The following is a 15,640-nucleotide window of genomic DNA, read 5'->3' on the forward strand; positions in this document are numbered from 1 at the left end:
TGCCTTCTCCCTCACGTCTCGCGTCTCCTGGGGGGGTGTTTCTCATCCTGGGGAGATGTTTTAAGGACGCTTTTACAATGTTGCTGGGCAGCTGAGAGATTAAAGTCTCGTTGGAGAACAGTTGACGGTAGAGGGAAGGGCAACGGCCCCCACAGGCCACGCTGCCGGCGGGGCGCCGCCCCGTTTCTCCGCTCCCGCCGTGCCGGCGGCGCCGCCCCCCCCGCCCGGCGCCACGGCCGCGCGCCTCGGGCCGCGGGGCTGAAGCGGCACCGTGGAAGAGACGCGTCCCGGCGGCGGCACACCGGAGCGACCGGCCGCGCCGGCCGCGGGCTCACCTCGTCTTGCGTGGGCAAGCCGTAAGGTGAGGCGGCCCAGCCTCGACGGGCACCGGACGAGGGTCGCGTCACCGCACGGAGCGACGACACTAGCTTAGAGCTTTCTAGGCCCATGAAGGCACCGTGCCACGCGGGGCGCACCTCGGGGCGCGCTTTTCTCCGTGGCTGTGAGGGACGGCAAAGGCAATAGCGTTAAACCCTCTGCCGCCCCCCCGCCTAGCAACAGCCGTGCCCTTCTCCCATTGGCTGGCGGGCCCTGGGCGGGCTCCGCACAGCCCAGCGCCCCCGGGCGGCAGGAGGGGGGTGGGGAGGTAGGTGTGCCCCGCCGCCCGATTGGCTGCGGGGGCTGCCTCGCGCGCTCCGATTGGCTGCGAGAGACGCCATCTCCACCTCGAGCCGCGCGGCACGGGGCTATGGCGCGAGGGGAAGGCAGCTGAGGAGAGGAGAGCGGGGCGGGCTGAGCCTGGCGGGGCCGGGCCGGGGGCTGTCTCGGGCTGCCGCGGCGCCGAGCTCACCCGCGGGGAACCGGCAGACCGTAATCACATCCACACGCGAGGGGCTCTTGGTTGTTTATGTGGCAGCTAAGAGCTGGAGAGCTGGGTCGGCTGTTGTGAGCCGGCCTCAGAGAGTCCTGTGCTCAGTGGGGGAACCTACTGAAGAAGTAAATGAATTTGCTCCTGTCTGAAAATACCTTTCCTCACGCTCCATTTAGTATCTTGATTTTTACAGTTACAGACATCTCAGGTTTGTTTCCTTGGTTATGCCGTCAGGGTATGTCCTACTTGTGCGGTAAGTTTCATTCCCAATGGCTATAGTCAAATGTTACAAAAATGAGCTCAAGACTTTAATTTTAATGTAATATGGCTTAATTATGGTTCTGTTGCATTCTATTAATGCTATTTTAAAAATACACAATCACAAATGGGAGGAATGGAGATTTTTTGGTAGATCTAAGTAAGCGTGTACGGCTATGAGGATCTGACAAACAGCAAGTTTTTCTGGAAAGAATTTTTTTCCATTTTTCAAAACTTTGAATGGAAAAAGAAAGATTGAAGGCTCCTTCCACTGAAAAAGAGCTTTATCAAAGTGGAACTAAATTAAAGAAATCTACATAGTTGGCTTAGGGCACAAGACTTAGATAATTAGTACTGATACTGAATTAATTGTTGTATCCCCTGACATACAAGCTCTACTGAAATATTTCATTTGAACAAGGCATGTAGAGAACTACTGCTCAAACTTTTTGTAGTTAATTTCTCCTTTTTTTTTTTTTTTTTTAACAGGAACCTTTACTTACCAAAATGAGACACAATCTGGTGTGTCAGACACCTCCCACTGTCACTGTTCGTGTAAAATCGAGTGCATCCAGATCACATCAGCAAAAAACCCTTATTAGACTAAAGCGGCCCACTTTTAAAGACCATGAAGAAAATGATGAAGAAAAGGTTCCTAGTCATAAATATAAATGTCCAAAGGGACCATGTCTAGTTATTCAGCGTCAGGAAATGACCGCTTTCTTTAAATTATTTGGTAGGTTAATAATGACAGATATCAATGTATTGACTGAACAGTAGAAAGGTATTAAGCAAGTATGTTTTCTAAAGTCAATAATTTTGGAAGTGCTTTTTGTAATAGATACTAATGGCCATATCTTTGTCTAAATGTATTTTGTGATTATTTTAGTGTATAAATATTTAATGCTTACGTTAAAAATACAAGCAGGGCTACCAAACTGATAAATAGTATCTTTTTAAATTACAAATGAAACCAAGGTGGTATGATACTTTCTTTCATGATCATTTCCCTTTCCTATTTTCTCTTATATTTCAACAAATACATGTAAAACAATGTACATCTTGTTTTACACAAGGCTTAAAAAAGGCTGGACTCCCAGTCTTATAAACACATTATTTATTGTGGGAATAAACATTTATGGGGAGAAGTGGAATGAGAAGAAAAGCTGAGGAGTTGTAGCATCTCTTTTGCATTTGTGTCTCTTTCATATGAAGTTCCGTGTTTAGTGAAGAGATTAAGTAATAGTGGAAGATTACACTTGGTTTTTATTTGAACCTTGAATACAGAAGTGAATCAGATAATCCTGTTACAGTGCATGTTCACAGACAGTGATGCACTGACCACAAATAATCACGCCAGTATTGCCTTATAAAGGTCAGGTAACCAAGGTGCAGAGATCTCACCAGTCTATGGTTCATCAGAAATAACGGCATGCTAGTAGATGGAACCACTTAACACAGGAAGAAATTACATAAATAGAAAAGACACTGGTATTTTTCACCTTCACTTGCTATTACTGAGAATGAATGAAATGCACTCACTAGATTTTCCACCTTGCCTTTCTGGTAGTTTATCTTCATCACTTACGTTTTTTTCATCTTTCCCCCACTTCTCTGTTCTCTGCTGGGTCTAGCTCCTTTGTTTTTATTTGGTTTAATAAAAGGACCGTCTGTTATTTATTTACAAATATTTTCTATCAAAACCAATTTTGGTGTTTGAAATGCTACAACTTTCTTTTGTTGCAGATGATGATCTAATCCAAGACTTCCTTTGGATGGACTGTTGCTGTAAAATTGCAGACAAGGTTAAGTGTATTTCCTTCTTAGTTAATAGAACATATACTGAGTGAAAAAATCTGTCCTTAATCACTTGATACTGTAATGCAAATACAGACCATGATGTTTTTTAACGTGTTCATGTGGAAGCTTCAAGAAACTCAATTTATGCTTGTTGATAAAAATGATGAAAATATTTTGGTGCAAGATAAACGTGTGAAGCATTTTAGGAAATGATATACTGAAATAATATATTGATACTTTGTTTTATATTTTAAAACAGTATCTCTTGGCAATGACTTTTGTTTATTTCAAGAGGGCTAACTTCACAATAAATGAGCATACCAGAATGAATTTCTTTGTTGCTCTGTAAGTACTTTTAAATTACCCGGTTTTATTAGCATAAACTTTGCATTATTTTATTCCTTTGTTTATGCCACTGATAATCATGATATACAATGGGACTCGTTTAACGAGCATGTAGTTTTTGGGTTCTATATGAGGTGTAGAAACATAATCTACATACTATATATAAATAGTGCAAATTCAACATTCCTCCTCTGAGGACCACCTGTGGGGAATAAGCCTGAGCAGCAGTGAGGGGACGTTTGTGTTGGTGCAGTGATACACAGCGTGGCATTCTGCCCACCAAACTAAATCTGTGAACTTCTTTAAGCATTACAAGAACTAGATGCAGGACAATACATGACAACATATACATAGCTCACACTGCCTGTTATAAGACCCTATTTTGTATCTTTGCCAGCCTTTAAGTCATTTGTACTGACATGTTTCATCATGATAGGCACCTTGGGAGTAACTTTTTATTAGTTTCTGTCAACATGATTTAAGTCAACTGTAAAAATGTTGCTAGAGAATTTCTGAGAATTTTTTTGAACAGTTCTAAAATTTCTATACTTTGAAACAGAGGTGCAATCAGTAATGTCTTTACCAAGCCTATATAATCTCCCTGTATTTGGCTATACCCACAGAGGGATTCAGCATTTTCTTTCATAGTGTTATGGTGCTCAGGTCATCTTTTTCTGTAACAGCGCTTCTCAGATGCTCTGACTGGCACACAAGCGCAGGGAGAAAGATGTCTGTTTCTTCTCCTGTAAATGGTATTCTGGTAGCATCTGTAGAGCACGGGGGAGGAAGCTGTCTGACTCCACTGAAGGGAGAAAAGCCAGGCCACGAGAAAGGGACAAAGGGTCTGGTGAGACCAGGACTACAGGGAATATTGGGGTTAGGAGCAAGTGAGAAAATTGGGGAGAAGACTGAAAGTCATGATTTTTTCAGGTATGATTTCCAGTTTAGTATTAAGTGAATCCAGAGGAAATAGTATTCTCCCGTTGTCTGAGAAGATGATCCAGAACCAAAAGTAGCACATGAAGGAAGGGAGAAATATGGACATTAAAAAAGTCATTTAAGGTTCTCATTTACATATGAAGGTAGACCTGTATTTAGTTGTTTTCTGCTTATTTAATGTGATCAGCATAGTTTTCCAAGAATAGCTAAAATCCACGAAGTAGACAATGTAAAGTTTAAGATTTCATAAGATAGTTTTAAGCTTTATTTGGAGAATCAGTCAGAAACTGTTCATTTTAGTGCAAGGATATCTTGCCAGTTTGGAGAAAGCTGTCAGGACATGTTCGTTCTTGCATATCTACTCATTTAGGACCCTTCAGGGAAAAGCAATTTTATAGGAGCTTAAGTTTTTATTTACCCAAATGACATATATGCACCCTTCTGATTAAGAAAATACTGTACTCCAGAGAGAAGGCTGTATTGTCTTAGCAGTTTTTCTCACAATACTAGGAAAATGAACCACTTCAATATTATATGTTACTGTTAGAAGTCATACTAATATAGTGATTTAAGATTGAATATTTACAAACACCAACATATATATGTTTGAAGGTATCTGGCAAATACAGTTGAAGAAGATGATGAAGAATCAAAGTATGACATTTTCCCATGGGCTTTGGGAAAAGCCTGGAGAAAGCTCTTCCCTGATTTCTTAAAGTTAAGAGATCAACTCTGGAGTAGAATTGACTACAGGGCTATTGTAAGCAGACGCTGCTGTGAAGAGGTAGGGAGTTTTCATACTGTAGATGCTGAAACTACAACAATTAGTACCAGCTAACAATCTAGCTCTATACAAATAATTTCTTCCCTAAAGTGCCATGGGAAAGAACAGATGCAGCTAAAATGTTTGTCCATTTGTCCTCCATGAATTTTTTCTTCTGCTATTAAAATACATTCTTTGAAACTGTGCTTTTAAGGTAAACTAGAATATTTTACATTGCACTACTGTTAAAAGTGAAGTTTTTATTGATTAGAATCTTCCTGCTTTATGCAAATATTCTTCTTTAAAATTTACCATTGGTGTTTCACTTCATTCACTTTAGAAATAATTCTGTGTGTTTGCTTTACAAATTATAAGTCTGTACACAAGTAAAACCTTCAAATAAAAATCCCAGCACCTCAGGTGAAACTTTAATCCCTTCAAAATTAATACTATAACTTCAAGTGACTTTTTAAGGTAAGGGTTTTTCACTGCATTTAAAAAAAACTGACACACCTTTAGCTATTAATTATATAATATTAATTTACTATTAATGCAGTGTTACAACCTACATTTTTCAAACATATTGGAAGGGGAAAAAAGACATTCCTCACTTTTCAGGTGGAATGTATCTGTCTGGAGAAGCCCCGTCATGTTCTAAGAACATGTTTACTACAGCTGATGGAATACTCTAGAATCCCATCTCTGGGGGTGGGATTGGGTGCTTGTGGGAATAGTACCAGGAACAAGGCAAGTGTGGGTGCTTTTCCCAGCATGCCCTGCCAGCTTTCAACGGTCAGTGCAGTGACGTTGTGAACCAGAAGATCCATCCAGCTGATGTTTAGTAGTTAGTAAAAGGCACCATCTTTAGTCCAACGTACAAAGCATAAGCTGGTACCTGTGATGACTCACATGAACATAAAAGGCTGTAAACTGTTGCGTTTCCACATCTGATTCATAACTGGTTCACTTACTTGTGCCTAGGGTAGCAAACTTTCTAGTGAGACAGAAGCAGATGGATAGTAGATGATATCCATTTCAGCTACATAGTATTAATTCTCTGCCATACGTGAACTGGATCCCTTGTTTTCAGCTGTGTTTTCCCACTACTCTCACGATTTCTGATCTGTTCTGAACGGCTGTTCTGATAGGTGATGGCTATTGCTCCAACGCATTACGCATGGCAGCGAGAACGTTCTACGCACCACAGCGGAGCCATGAGAAACTACGAGGAAGTACCGCTGCCCCGAGAACCTAGCGCTACTCCTACAGACTGCTTGCTTTGTGGCAAGAAAGGAAGATATGTACGTCTAGGATTGTCATCATCTTCCTCCTCATTTACTGGCACTTTGGAGATGGTGGAATTACATTCACCCCAGAATATGAAGGACACCTTTGCAACTGAAAAAATGCTTGTTGACTCTCCTTTTCATTATGCCCAAGGTATGGTTTAACACTGCAAATAATTTTCAGTTAGTTTAGGCAACTGAGGCCATATTTGCCCTTCAGACTACTGTAGGGAGTACTGTCCCCTTCTTGGTACAACAGGAGACTACCTCTCTGTGGGAGCAGACGCCCCCATTACAAATGCAGTTACCTTGGCAGAACTGTGCTTTTACTGCCATAGTTTCATTTTCACACCTCGTCTCTTGACTTCCTGGAAGTACCAACTGCTTTATATTCTGTCTCTTCAAATTACCTTCATCTACTATGGTAGATTTTGGGTTGCGTTCCAGTCTGTTTAGGCATTTATTACTATTCTTACATTATAAATTAGATTGAAAATCCTGGTTTTAACACTTAGGATTGGCTAGAAGGAACAGTAAAAATACTGGTGTGTGTCATGTGAGTTAAAAGAGTGTGTGTTACGTGAGTTAAAGCCCTCTTGTTGAGAGCACTGTTTTTAGAAAGGGCAGCCTGCTCAGTTGCTGTCATCAGTTTGGACATACCTTAAATCGCAATTCACATTTTTCTTTCAGTGTATCTCAGCTGTTGACAGTTTATACAAGACTTCCTTTTAAGACTGGGGTATGAGTAGAAACAACACAAGAGTATTGTGAAAATGGTTTTACGTAATTGAATCTTTGCCCATTAATCTACTCAAAATAGCACCCTGAGCCTTTGTATGAGAAGCCTCCATTACATACAGCAGTCATGGGGCAAACACTCATTGTTTTATTTATTACTGAGTGGAACACGCTTGAGATGTAAACTTCCTGGCAGAGCTGTATCAAGGCCTCAGTTCTGCAAAGATACTTTCATGTGTTTAACCACTGCAGAGTTCTTAGTATACCTATTTAATACAGGGTTACAGTTATTTATAGCTCTATTTTTCATTTGCATATGTTCTCACTAATATCCAAATTTTCACTATTATGGTAGGATTGTGTTACTGCTTTTGACAGCTTCAGTACAACTGTGATTCTCAATGGATCCCTCAACTTCTGAAAAATTTGGCATTTGAAGCTTCCTTGAGAACAAGTCAGGTGTCTACAGCACATCACTTAACACATTAAATGTATTAAGCATTAACATGTGCTTATGTGGAGACTTACATGAGACTAACATAATAGCCTTAATTTTACATCTGTTTTTACCTGAGAGATCTTGCTTTTCGTATCTGACAATGGTCGGAAAAAACTGTGTTTATTTTGACCATGTAGGAATGCTTTATATATAGCAAAGTTCACAAATCACCAGGCCAATTTCAGCATAGGTGCTGGAAGTGAACCAAAGCTCTACCTGTCAACAACCGGTCTTTTTCTTGAAACAAGCACAGCTTTACCAAGAAAACAAATTCAGTGAATTTCAGTTTCCCTTACAGTTGTGCATTTAGAACACTGTTCTTAAAGAAACTGATAGCTACCACTCGGTAGCTAGTGAAGTCAGAAGCTGCTTTGCTTGCATTTCAAAGGGCAGACTTTGATCCATTATTTTCTTTTTTTCTCCTTATTTCTAGTAGACTGTCAGAGCCTGTCGAGCAAAAGAAGGCCAGGTGGCACCTTGAACCAAGACAAATCCATGGCTTGGTTTTCAAGCAATGAAGAATGAAATACACCCGATGAGACAGAAACAGATACTGTGCTTTGCAGAACAATCTGTGTGGCATCACACCACCATACGTGATGATTCTGTTGCTGTTCCCTTTAAATAGTAGGTGGGATTTCCAACTTTATATGCAGTAGAAATCAAAGCAGTCCTTACTTAAAAGTTACACAACTTGCAAAATGTAGCAGGTACTTTGTAACACTTTATTTAATTCTGATACAACACTCAAATTAGCAGCTAACATCTCAGCAGCATCAAGCAAGTGGTGGTCGAAACTTTCTCAGCTTGGTAAGGAATGCTAATTAAAAAGCAAAACAAGTTACTACTTCAGTATTTCAATACACACAATGATTATTTTATTATATGTTTTATTTCATGATATAGTAACATGTCAAATGCTAGTACAAAAAAAAAAAAACATTTTTGAAAATGAGATACCACTAAACATTTAAGACAAAAAAACATTTTCCAGGTGTCTTACCTGAATGAGCTTCCTGCCAATAAGATGGTCTAGCAACATAAGGCACCGAGCAGTGTGTTTCAGCATCGTCAGAAAGTGATTCTGTAAGAAGTAAATTTTTTTTAATTCTTTCCAACAAGTTTAAAACAAACATGCAGACTAGAGTTGCCAGTGTGCATGGTTTATTTTTCCCTGATGTATTTTCATTTTCTTTTTGCTTCTGTTGAAGTGCTTTCTTATCACCTATCAGGGCATTCAGACCTGTTTGCTCTACTATGGATTTTGCAAATCTATGCTAGTATGAGGCATCTTTTTTGGATTTGCCAGAACAGCATGATTACAAAACAGAGCACACTGGTAACGTTTCTTCTATGGAACCCTTAAGCCCATAAGAGTCCTCTAAGGCAGCTACAGGATGAGTAGAGGAATGAATTTTATTGAAAAAATAAAAATTTGAAAACAGTAGTAGCAGAGCAGTTGTTCTTTATTTGCAGATTGCAATTTATTTTCTATGTAGTCTAGATTTTTAATAAGATATTTAAACTTAAATAACCATTAATATATCTTTTTTCAAACCTGACAAGGTCTAGGCTGTCCAAAAGCTTGTCTATTCTTCACAACAATCTCAGCTGACCTAAGAAAAATATACTGCCTCTTCCTACAAACTTTGCCTTCATGATATCCTTGGATTATCAAATTGCAGTAACAGGATATCTCATCAGCAATAATGTTCTTACCATTATATTCACTTTCTTTAAGAACTACTTGATCCTGAATGTGGATTTCTTCATATTCCTTTTGAGGTGGTTCTTCAATATTTTCTTGAGTTTCCACCATTTGGCTTGATTTGGAATTCTTGATTTTAGCAGGGAGTACCAACCAATTTCTGTGAGTTACCTCAATGATCCTTTCACACAAAAAAGGGAGCTTGCAGGTCCGTATTCTGTCTAAAAGGTCAATAACCTGTGTGATGCTTTTTGAAGAAATGCAAAGGATAAAGTATTATTTTGAAAACTCAAATCATACACTGTTAGTCTCAATTCTAATGCCTTTGTCCCATTCTTGAGGTTACATGAGTCCTTCAATTTTAAGGTAAAGGAGCTAGCAACCTGACTACTGCACTGGAAAACAGCATGGTTATTCTGACGGTGTCATTAAGTGAAAACTTCCACTGACCATAATGAGAACATTCCCAAAGTAAAGGCCAAAGGATCTGGCCAAGTATAATTTATACTGAGTGCAACTCCCCCCCCAAAAAATTAAATGGGGAAAAAAATAATTTTGTTAAACATTTAATTAATGCTGGATGTATATTTAAAAAGATGTTTGGTTTTGTAACAACGTTAGGTGATGCCTGAATAAATGCCTAAGTGCCAGAAGTAAATACTTACTTGGCTAAATACACAGCGCACACACCACCCTGTTTCAGACTTGGGTGTACAACAGGCAGAGCAGACTGAGGTTTAAGCATATCCAGAACTACCTGCAAAGAAAGATACGTGTTTTCCCAGTAAATATCTATCAATTTTTCCCATTACAACAATGCTTGAGAAAACGTTTATCTACAGAAAATGAATGCATACAACAGCAGTATGTAATCACAAACCAGTTTTATTACTGTCTCTCAAAATCTTAGTGAAACCTGAGGTCTGTATTTACAAGAGTCCTTGCTACTTCCAACTGAATTTCTAGTAAAACAGCAAGTAGTGCTTCACCAATGCAGTAGTCCTGCGTTAACGTTAAACCTCCCACTAATTAAATTCCATAATGTTGACATTAATAAAAACGTTTAGGAGACTACATTTACTAACACCTCTGGATATCTAGTTTTCAAATGTAGAAAAGAAAAATAATGTTTAAGTGCATCTTTATCACAAAAAGATCACACCACAGTCTCAATGTCTAACTTCGTTTATTTCAAGATACAGAAAACTCTGGTCTTTGGCAGTTTATCCATCTTCTGCTAGAAAACATTCAAACTGTAAAACAATGGGATATGCATTTCTGGGGACTGTTACATTTAAAGTTTTAAAAATTACATTTTTGCGCTATTTTATTTCTTTGCTCCAACTGTTTAACACGATTGTCGTTTGTTTAAAGCGCTGATGTTAAGTAGTTTGCCTGCTTTACATGGAAGAGTGGTTAACATCTAGCTGTTTTCCCCAGCACGCCTCCCTTTACAAAATCTGGATATAAGAAGCAGGACAGGAGAGCAAGCAATAACATTCCTTACTCTAACATAGGCTTTTGTTACATTGTGCATTCTATATAGCTGATAGAAAAATGTTTACATATTTGTATTTTCAATAAACCTATGTATTTTTCTTAAACTTAATGTTTAAAATATATGCCTTAGATACAAAAATATCAACGTCTCCAAAATACAAGAAAAGGTTTGTCTTTGCTTACAAGACAGCAGTGATTAATTGTAGTATTTCTGTACTACAGCCATATCACTCTTTCATTTGGAAAACTGTAACCAAAACCTTGAAAATACTTGTAATCTGACAAAAAAAAAATTTCACAATATTTCTTTCGTTGATGAGGATCTGATTGTTTTTTCTCATGTTAAACTAGATATGGGAATCCCATTGCAAGTGTGAGCACTAAAGGTTTTAATGTCTGAAGGAAAGATAAATGTCAAATGGGAGGATTTTTTGGACTTACTGCATCAAGTGTTACAGATTTCATATCTGCAGCAGCTGTTGAAATGTCTTTAAGAATGAAATTCACGTTATCTGGCCACTCTTGCATACGTCCTATTTCCCACGCAGTACGCCAGTGCTTGTAATTCTTCTTAGCTAAATTATGATGATCATCCCTGATTTCATAACTTATAACACGTCCTTCAGGCCCAACTGAAAACAAACAAAAGATACTAGACTTATTACTTTTCTCCCCTGTAATAAAGAATTTAGAAAAAAGTAGCATAGTAAATGACAGAAGTACAGCTTTAAATTCACTTGAAGAAATAATCACACATGAAACAATCAGAGTTTATTTTTTCTTTACATGTAAAACAAATATATGCAGATGAAGTGCTGGGTTAGTTCATTTACAGACTGAAATCCATCGATCCACAGATGAAATAAAGCACAGCTGTAGTAGTACAAACTGTTCCTAACCTGCCTTCCCCAAGTAACTCCTGCAGCAAAGGAGAACCTGAGCCTCTGCGGCCCCAGCCATCTAGGGTTCTCCCGCTGTGATCCACCTAGGGTTCTCTCCCCCGCTGTGATCCACCTAGGGTTCTCTCCCCCGCTGTGATCCACCTAGGGTTCTCTCCCCCGCTGTGATCCACCTAGGGTTCTCTCCCCCGCTGTGATCCACCTAGGGTTCTCTCCCCCGCTGTGATCCACCTAGGGTTCTCTCCCCCGCTGTGATCCATCTATAGAGGGTTCTCACCGGAGGTACCAGCAAGCGGCAACATTGCTCACCACTCACAGATGCTGTAAAGCTGACAGACAGCGACTGCTCCTGTTGTTAGCAAGATTTGAAACTGCTGGGTTCAAATTTTTTTGACAATCCTAATTTTTAAAAAGGTTTGCTGTTTTCCATGCATAGTTCTTTCTCCACCTGTCCCTTCTCCGGGTTGGGAAAGGCTAAGAAAACCCCCCCCAGCTACTCACTGATCTCAGCCCCTTAGACAAGTTTTCAAGTGTACTCTTTGATTTACACAGGCTTGTGTTACTTTCCTGTTATTGTCTGTAACTGTAATAAAATTGTTTTATTACTTGTTTCAAGTATAAATTTACTATTCTGAAATTTACCATACAACCCCAATACACAATGTAGCGTTACTAGGAAATCCAGGCACAGACAGCAGCCCAGGCAATGCTGTATTGCTCTATCCTTGTACTACTCTAATTTCTCAAACCTACCACACCATTAGCTTCTCTTTCTCCTTGCTACTTTCTGATGGGCCAAGACAGTTTTCAGCAATCAGCAGCTCAGCGGGTGAGGTTCTGTGATTTTTTAAATCATTTTAGGTTGGAGTCCCCAGGCTCCTTCCCTCACCTGTGTGATCCCACTGTGAATCCATTCAGAAAACTGAATAAAAGAAGGGATGGGTTTCCCAGCACTCTCCCTGATCCAGCTCACCCTGAATCAGACAGAGGCCAGAGGGTTTCCGCAGTGTTGCCCCTGATCATCCTAAGCAGTTGTAGTCACAGCACCAGCTCCTCAAGATTATCAGTTTGGAACTACTGGAAGAATAAAATTGCTCACATTGGGGTCAGTCTTATTCCTTCCTCTTCTTGTTCCAAAAATTTCCTACGTTTTGAAACTGACTTATGGAAAAATAAGGACAACTAGTTAAAAGAGCTAGGCAAAACTCTTCATTATTGTGAAGCTGCAGTATGTCACGTTCGCATACTTATTTTCCAGTTCTCAAAGATCTTAAAGTCATGGCATATGCCACATTCTTAACACAGTCTTAACTTTGTCCTGTTGCATGTCAGTAGTTTCTGGGAAAGATTAAAGAATGGAAAATAAAACGTAAAATGAGAGTAATATGAAGAGAGGAGATTAATGAAATCTTTAAATCATCAAGAATTTGGAACTAAGGAATAGCAATAGGAGGCTGAAAGAAGGCAAGGCAGCAGAGGTGCAACTGTTGACCTCAAAACCTGGGCAGAACATATCTCAAGACCACCTGCAGCTGACCATCTTGGGGCAGCATGTAATGGGTGTTTGTTAAAATAAGCATTTTCAACTGAATTAGTATGCCAGGTGGAGATCACTGCAGCTAAAACAAAGGACTAAGAAGGACAAATTGTTCTGTCTCAGCAGGGGACCCTCCAGATTCCCTTTGCTGCTGCTGATGTGCCCTCACCAATTTTGAGCTCCCGATGGATCTCAGCGCTATTGTTTCTACCATGCCCTGAGTGTAACCATTCCTAGCTCCTCGTGTTACGCTCAGCAGTGTGACCGGGCATCCCAGAGTGGGGCTGGATCAATGACACCGGTAACATACCTGCCAAATACTGAGCTTCCTCAGAAAAACCCATGCTTCTAAAAAGCCTTGCATTGTTATCCTGGAGCACGTGCCAAGGGACAGCAGATATACAGCACTGCTACACGGGAGAGTAAGAGAAAACTAATTTGCTGCCCTCGAGTTCTAAGGTTATTCAATGGACTTGAACAAAAAGAGCAGCTGATCTGTTCGATTTGTCTCCCTCAAGAGAGTGTAAGAGGAAGCATCACCTCCCACAGACACTTGGCTGGCTGTAGGTGGGAGTACTGAAACGTTTTCTATCCTGAACTGTCAAATGATGCAGAGTACAACCACAAAGGCAGCCCAAACTGTAAACGTTTTACAAAGACAGCATGGCCTATAACAATGCTTTATAACACACATTGGAAAATAGTAAAAAAGAAACATTAGTGCTGAGGTTTCACCAAAGCTCAGGATACGGGGTACTTCTCAGGCTCAGTGACCACTGCTGGCACCCTCAGCTATTCAATTATACTCCGATGGTGGGGTGCCCACAAACCCCCCCTTTGAACATAAGCCTTCAGGATCTGCAACTCATGCTCTTCTGCTGTCACTTCAAGACCATCCATGACAAGGTTCCCATCTTTACCCTCAAAACTCCTTCAATATTGCAGAGAAGGGCAGTATTCTGCAACATTAGATATACATTTGAAAAAACCCCACCAATATGAAAACCAAATTCAAATGGTGTTTTGTTTTTCAGGTGTGTGCAAAAGCAATTACAGCAAACAATTCTGGGGTTATTATTTTGGTTTATTGTCCTTCTTTTCTTAAGGAAGTTGTTCTATCCGAAGCCCATAAATCAAAGAACTCTGAAAGGTGGTTCACTAACAGGATACCTACAGATGAGATGAAGCTGAAGGGTGAGGTTTCACCCTCACTCACCCTGCTGAGTGCAAAGGCTCTCACCTCTGAGCATTAAGACCTAGATCAAACCAAGCTAGCTATAACGTGAAAAAATAACAGCATGCATCCACATAAGCATTTTCACTGGTACCCAGCGATCCAATTATTCACGTGGTCCATCAAGATGACGAAAAGGAAATTGAGAAAGGCAATAGACTGGAGAAAGAGAGTACTAAGGCTAAGCCAAAGCCAACAATAACAATGGCTGAAACTCACTGCAGAGCCTTTGATAACCTTCTGTACTATGGCCCTCAAAACACAGTCGGAATGCTTTGCAGACCCTGCACTGGCTCTGGCAGAGATGCCATTTTCCCTCATGTCAACAAACTATGTATGAACTTATGAACTGCAGCAAAACATGTAAGAACTGACCATAAATATACGGTCAAAAGAAAGGCAACGTGTGATAAGGGAACTGCACTGCTTCAATGTTTTCTAAAACTAGGTTCTCACCTGCTCTTGATAGAAACAAGCTCATAGCACCAGACCCACTGCCAGTTTCCAAAACAGTGTCTCCCGGGTAGATATCCATCATCGTTAAAATAGCGCTTATATCCTATGGATGAGAAAAGCATGGCACGTTACTAGTTTTGGAAACTAAAGGTGACATTCCGCCAGTGACCTCCCAGACACCCACCAGCCAGCCCGGCGAGCAGCCGGTACCTTGGGGTAGGCGATGGTGGGCCCCCGCGGCATCAGCAGCACGTATTCCTCCAGAGAGGGCCGCCTCAGCAGCATCCACGTCCCGGTCGAGGTGCGCAGCACCTGCCCGGGCAGCTGCCCGATGATGTCGCGGTGGGGCAGGATGCCGCTGGAGCTGGCCAACACCGAATCCGCCGCCAGCCGGCACAACAGCTTCAGCGTCGTGTTGTGCTTCCTCCGCAACTCCGCCAGCACCAGCTCCCCGGCGCGGAACGAGCCGGGCCGGGCTCCCCCCGCCTCAAGAGGGGCAGCCGCCTCCTTCTTTTCCTCCTCCGGGGGAGCCTGAGGGGCCGCCGCGCACCGCCCCACCGCCGCCGCTTCCTCCGGCGGCAGCAGCCGCCTCACCCGCTCCAACGGCGACAGCGACGTCTCCCACGCCCGCCTCCGAGGCCTCCTGCCGAGGGCCACCCCATCACCGGAGGAGAGGGCGGAGGAGGCGGCCCGCCGCAGCTCGCGCCAGGCCCTCATGAGGAGCGAGGCGGGAAGTGGCGCTCGCCGGCCGCCCCGCGCGCCTGCGCCGCGCGCCCCGATGACGCCGGGATGGCGTCATCGGGGCGC

The 15,640-nt window shown here is 41.5% G+C and overlaps 2 protein-coding genes across 4 annotated transcripts; one reads left to right on the forward strand and one right to left on the reverse strand.

The window, feature by feature from the left end:
* The first annotated feature begins 249 nt into the window (after positions 1-249).
* On the forward strand, positions 250-8,945 carry SPDYA (speedy/RINGO cell cycle regulator family member A). Of its 3 annotated transcripts, none has more exons than XM_074817701.1 (7): positions 250-361; positions 1,619-1,865; positions 2,876-2,934; positions 3,189-3,274; positions 4,826-4,997; positions 6,125-6,416; positions 7,933-8,945. In XM_074817701.1, the coding sequence occupies exons 2-7, from the start codon at positions 1,637-1,639 to the stop codon at positions 8,022-8,024; spliced, it is 930 nt and encodes a 309-aa protein (XP_074673802.1). In that variant the 5' UTR covers positions 250-361; positions 1,619-1,636; the 3' UTR covers positions 8,025-8,945. The 3 variants fall into 3 exon arrangements, with proteins under 3 accessions (XP_074673802.1, XP_074673804.1, XP_074673803.1); XM_074817703.1 differs by having other exon boundaries at positions 7,936-8,945; XM_074817702.1 differs by lacking the exon at positions 250-361 and adding an exon at positions 897-1,124.
* On the reverse strand, positions 8,204-15,584 carry TRMT61B (tRNA methyltransferase 61B). Its single transcript, XM_074817700.1, has 7 exons — positions 15,044-15,584; positions 14,834-14,936; positions 11,149-11,339; positions 9,873-9,964; positions 9,219-9,454; positions 8,503-8,583; positions 8,204-8,319 (listed from the first exon to the last, which is right to left on the reverse strand). The coding sequence occupies exons 1-7, from the start codon at positions 15,548-15,550 to the stop codon at positions 8,276-8,278; spliced, it is 1,254 nt and encodes a 417-aa protein (XP_074673801.1). The 5' UTR covers positions 15,551-15,584; the 3' UTR covers positions 8,204-8,275.
* Positions 15,585-15,640: the final 56 nt, after the last annotated feature.

Source organism: Strix aluco, chromosome 3 (genome assembly GCF_031877795.1).
Source record: "Strix aluco isolate bStrAlu1 chromosome 3, bStrAlu1.hap1, whole genome shotgun sequence".
Taxonomy (NCBI): Eukaryota; Metazoa; Chordata; class Aves; order Strigiformes; family Strigidae; genus Strix; species Strix aluco.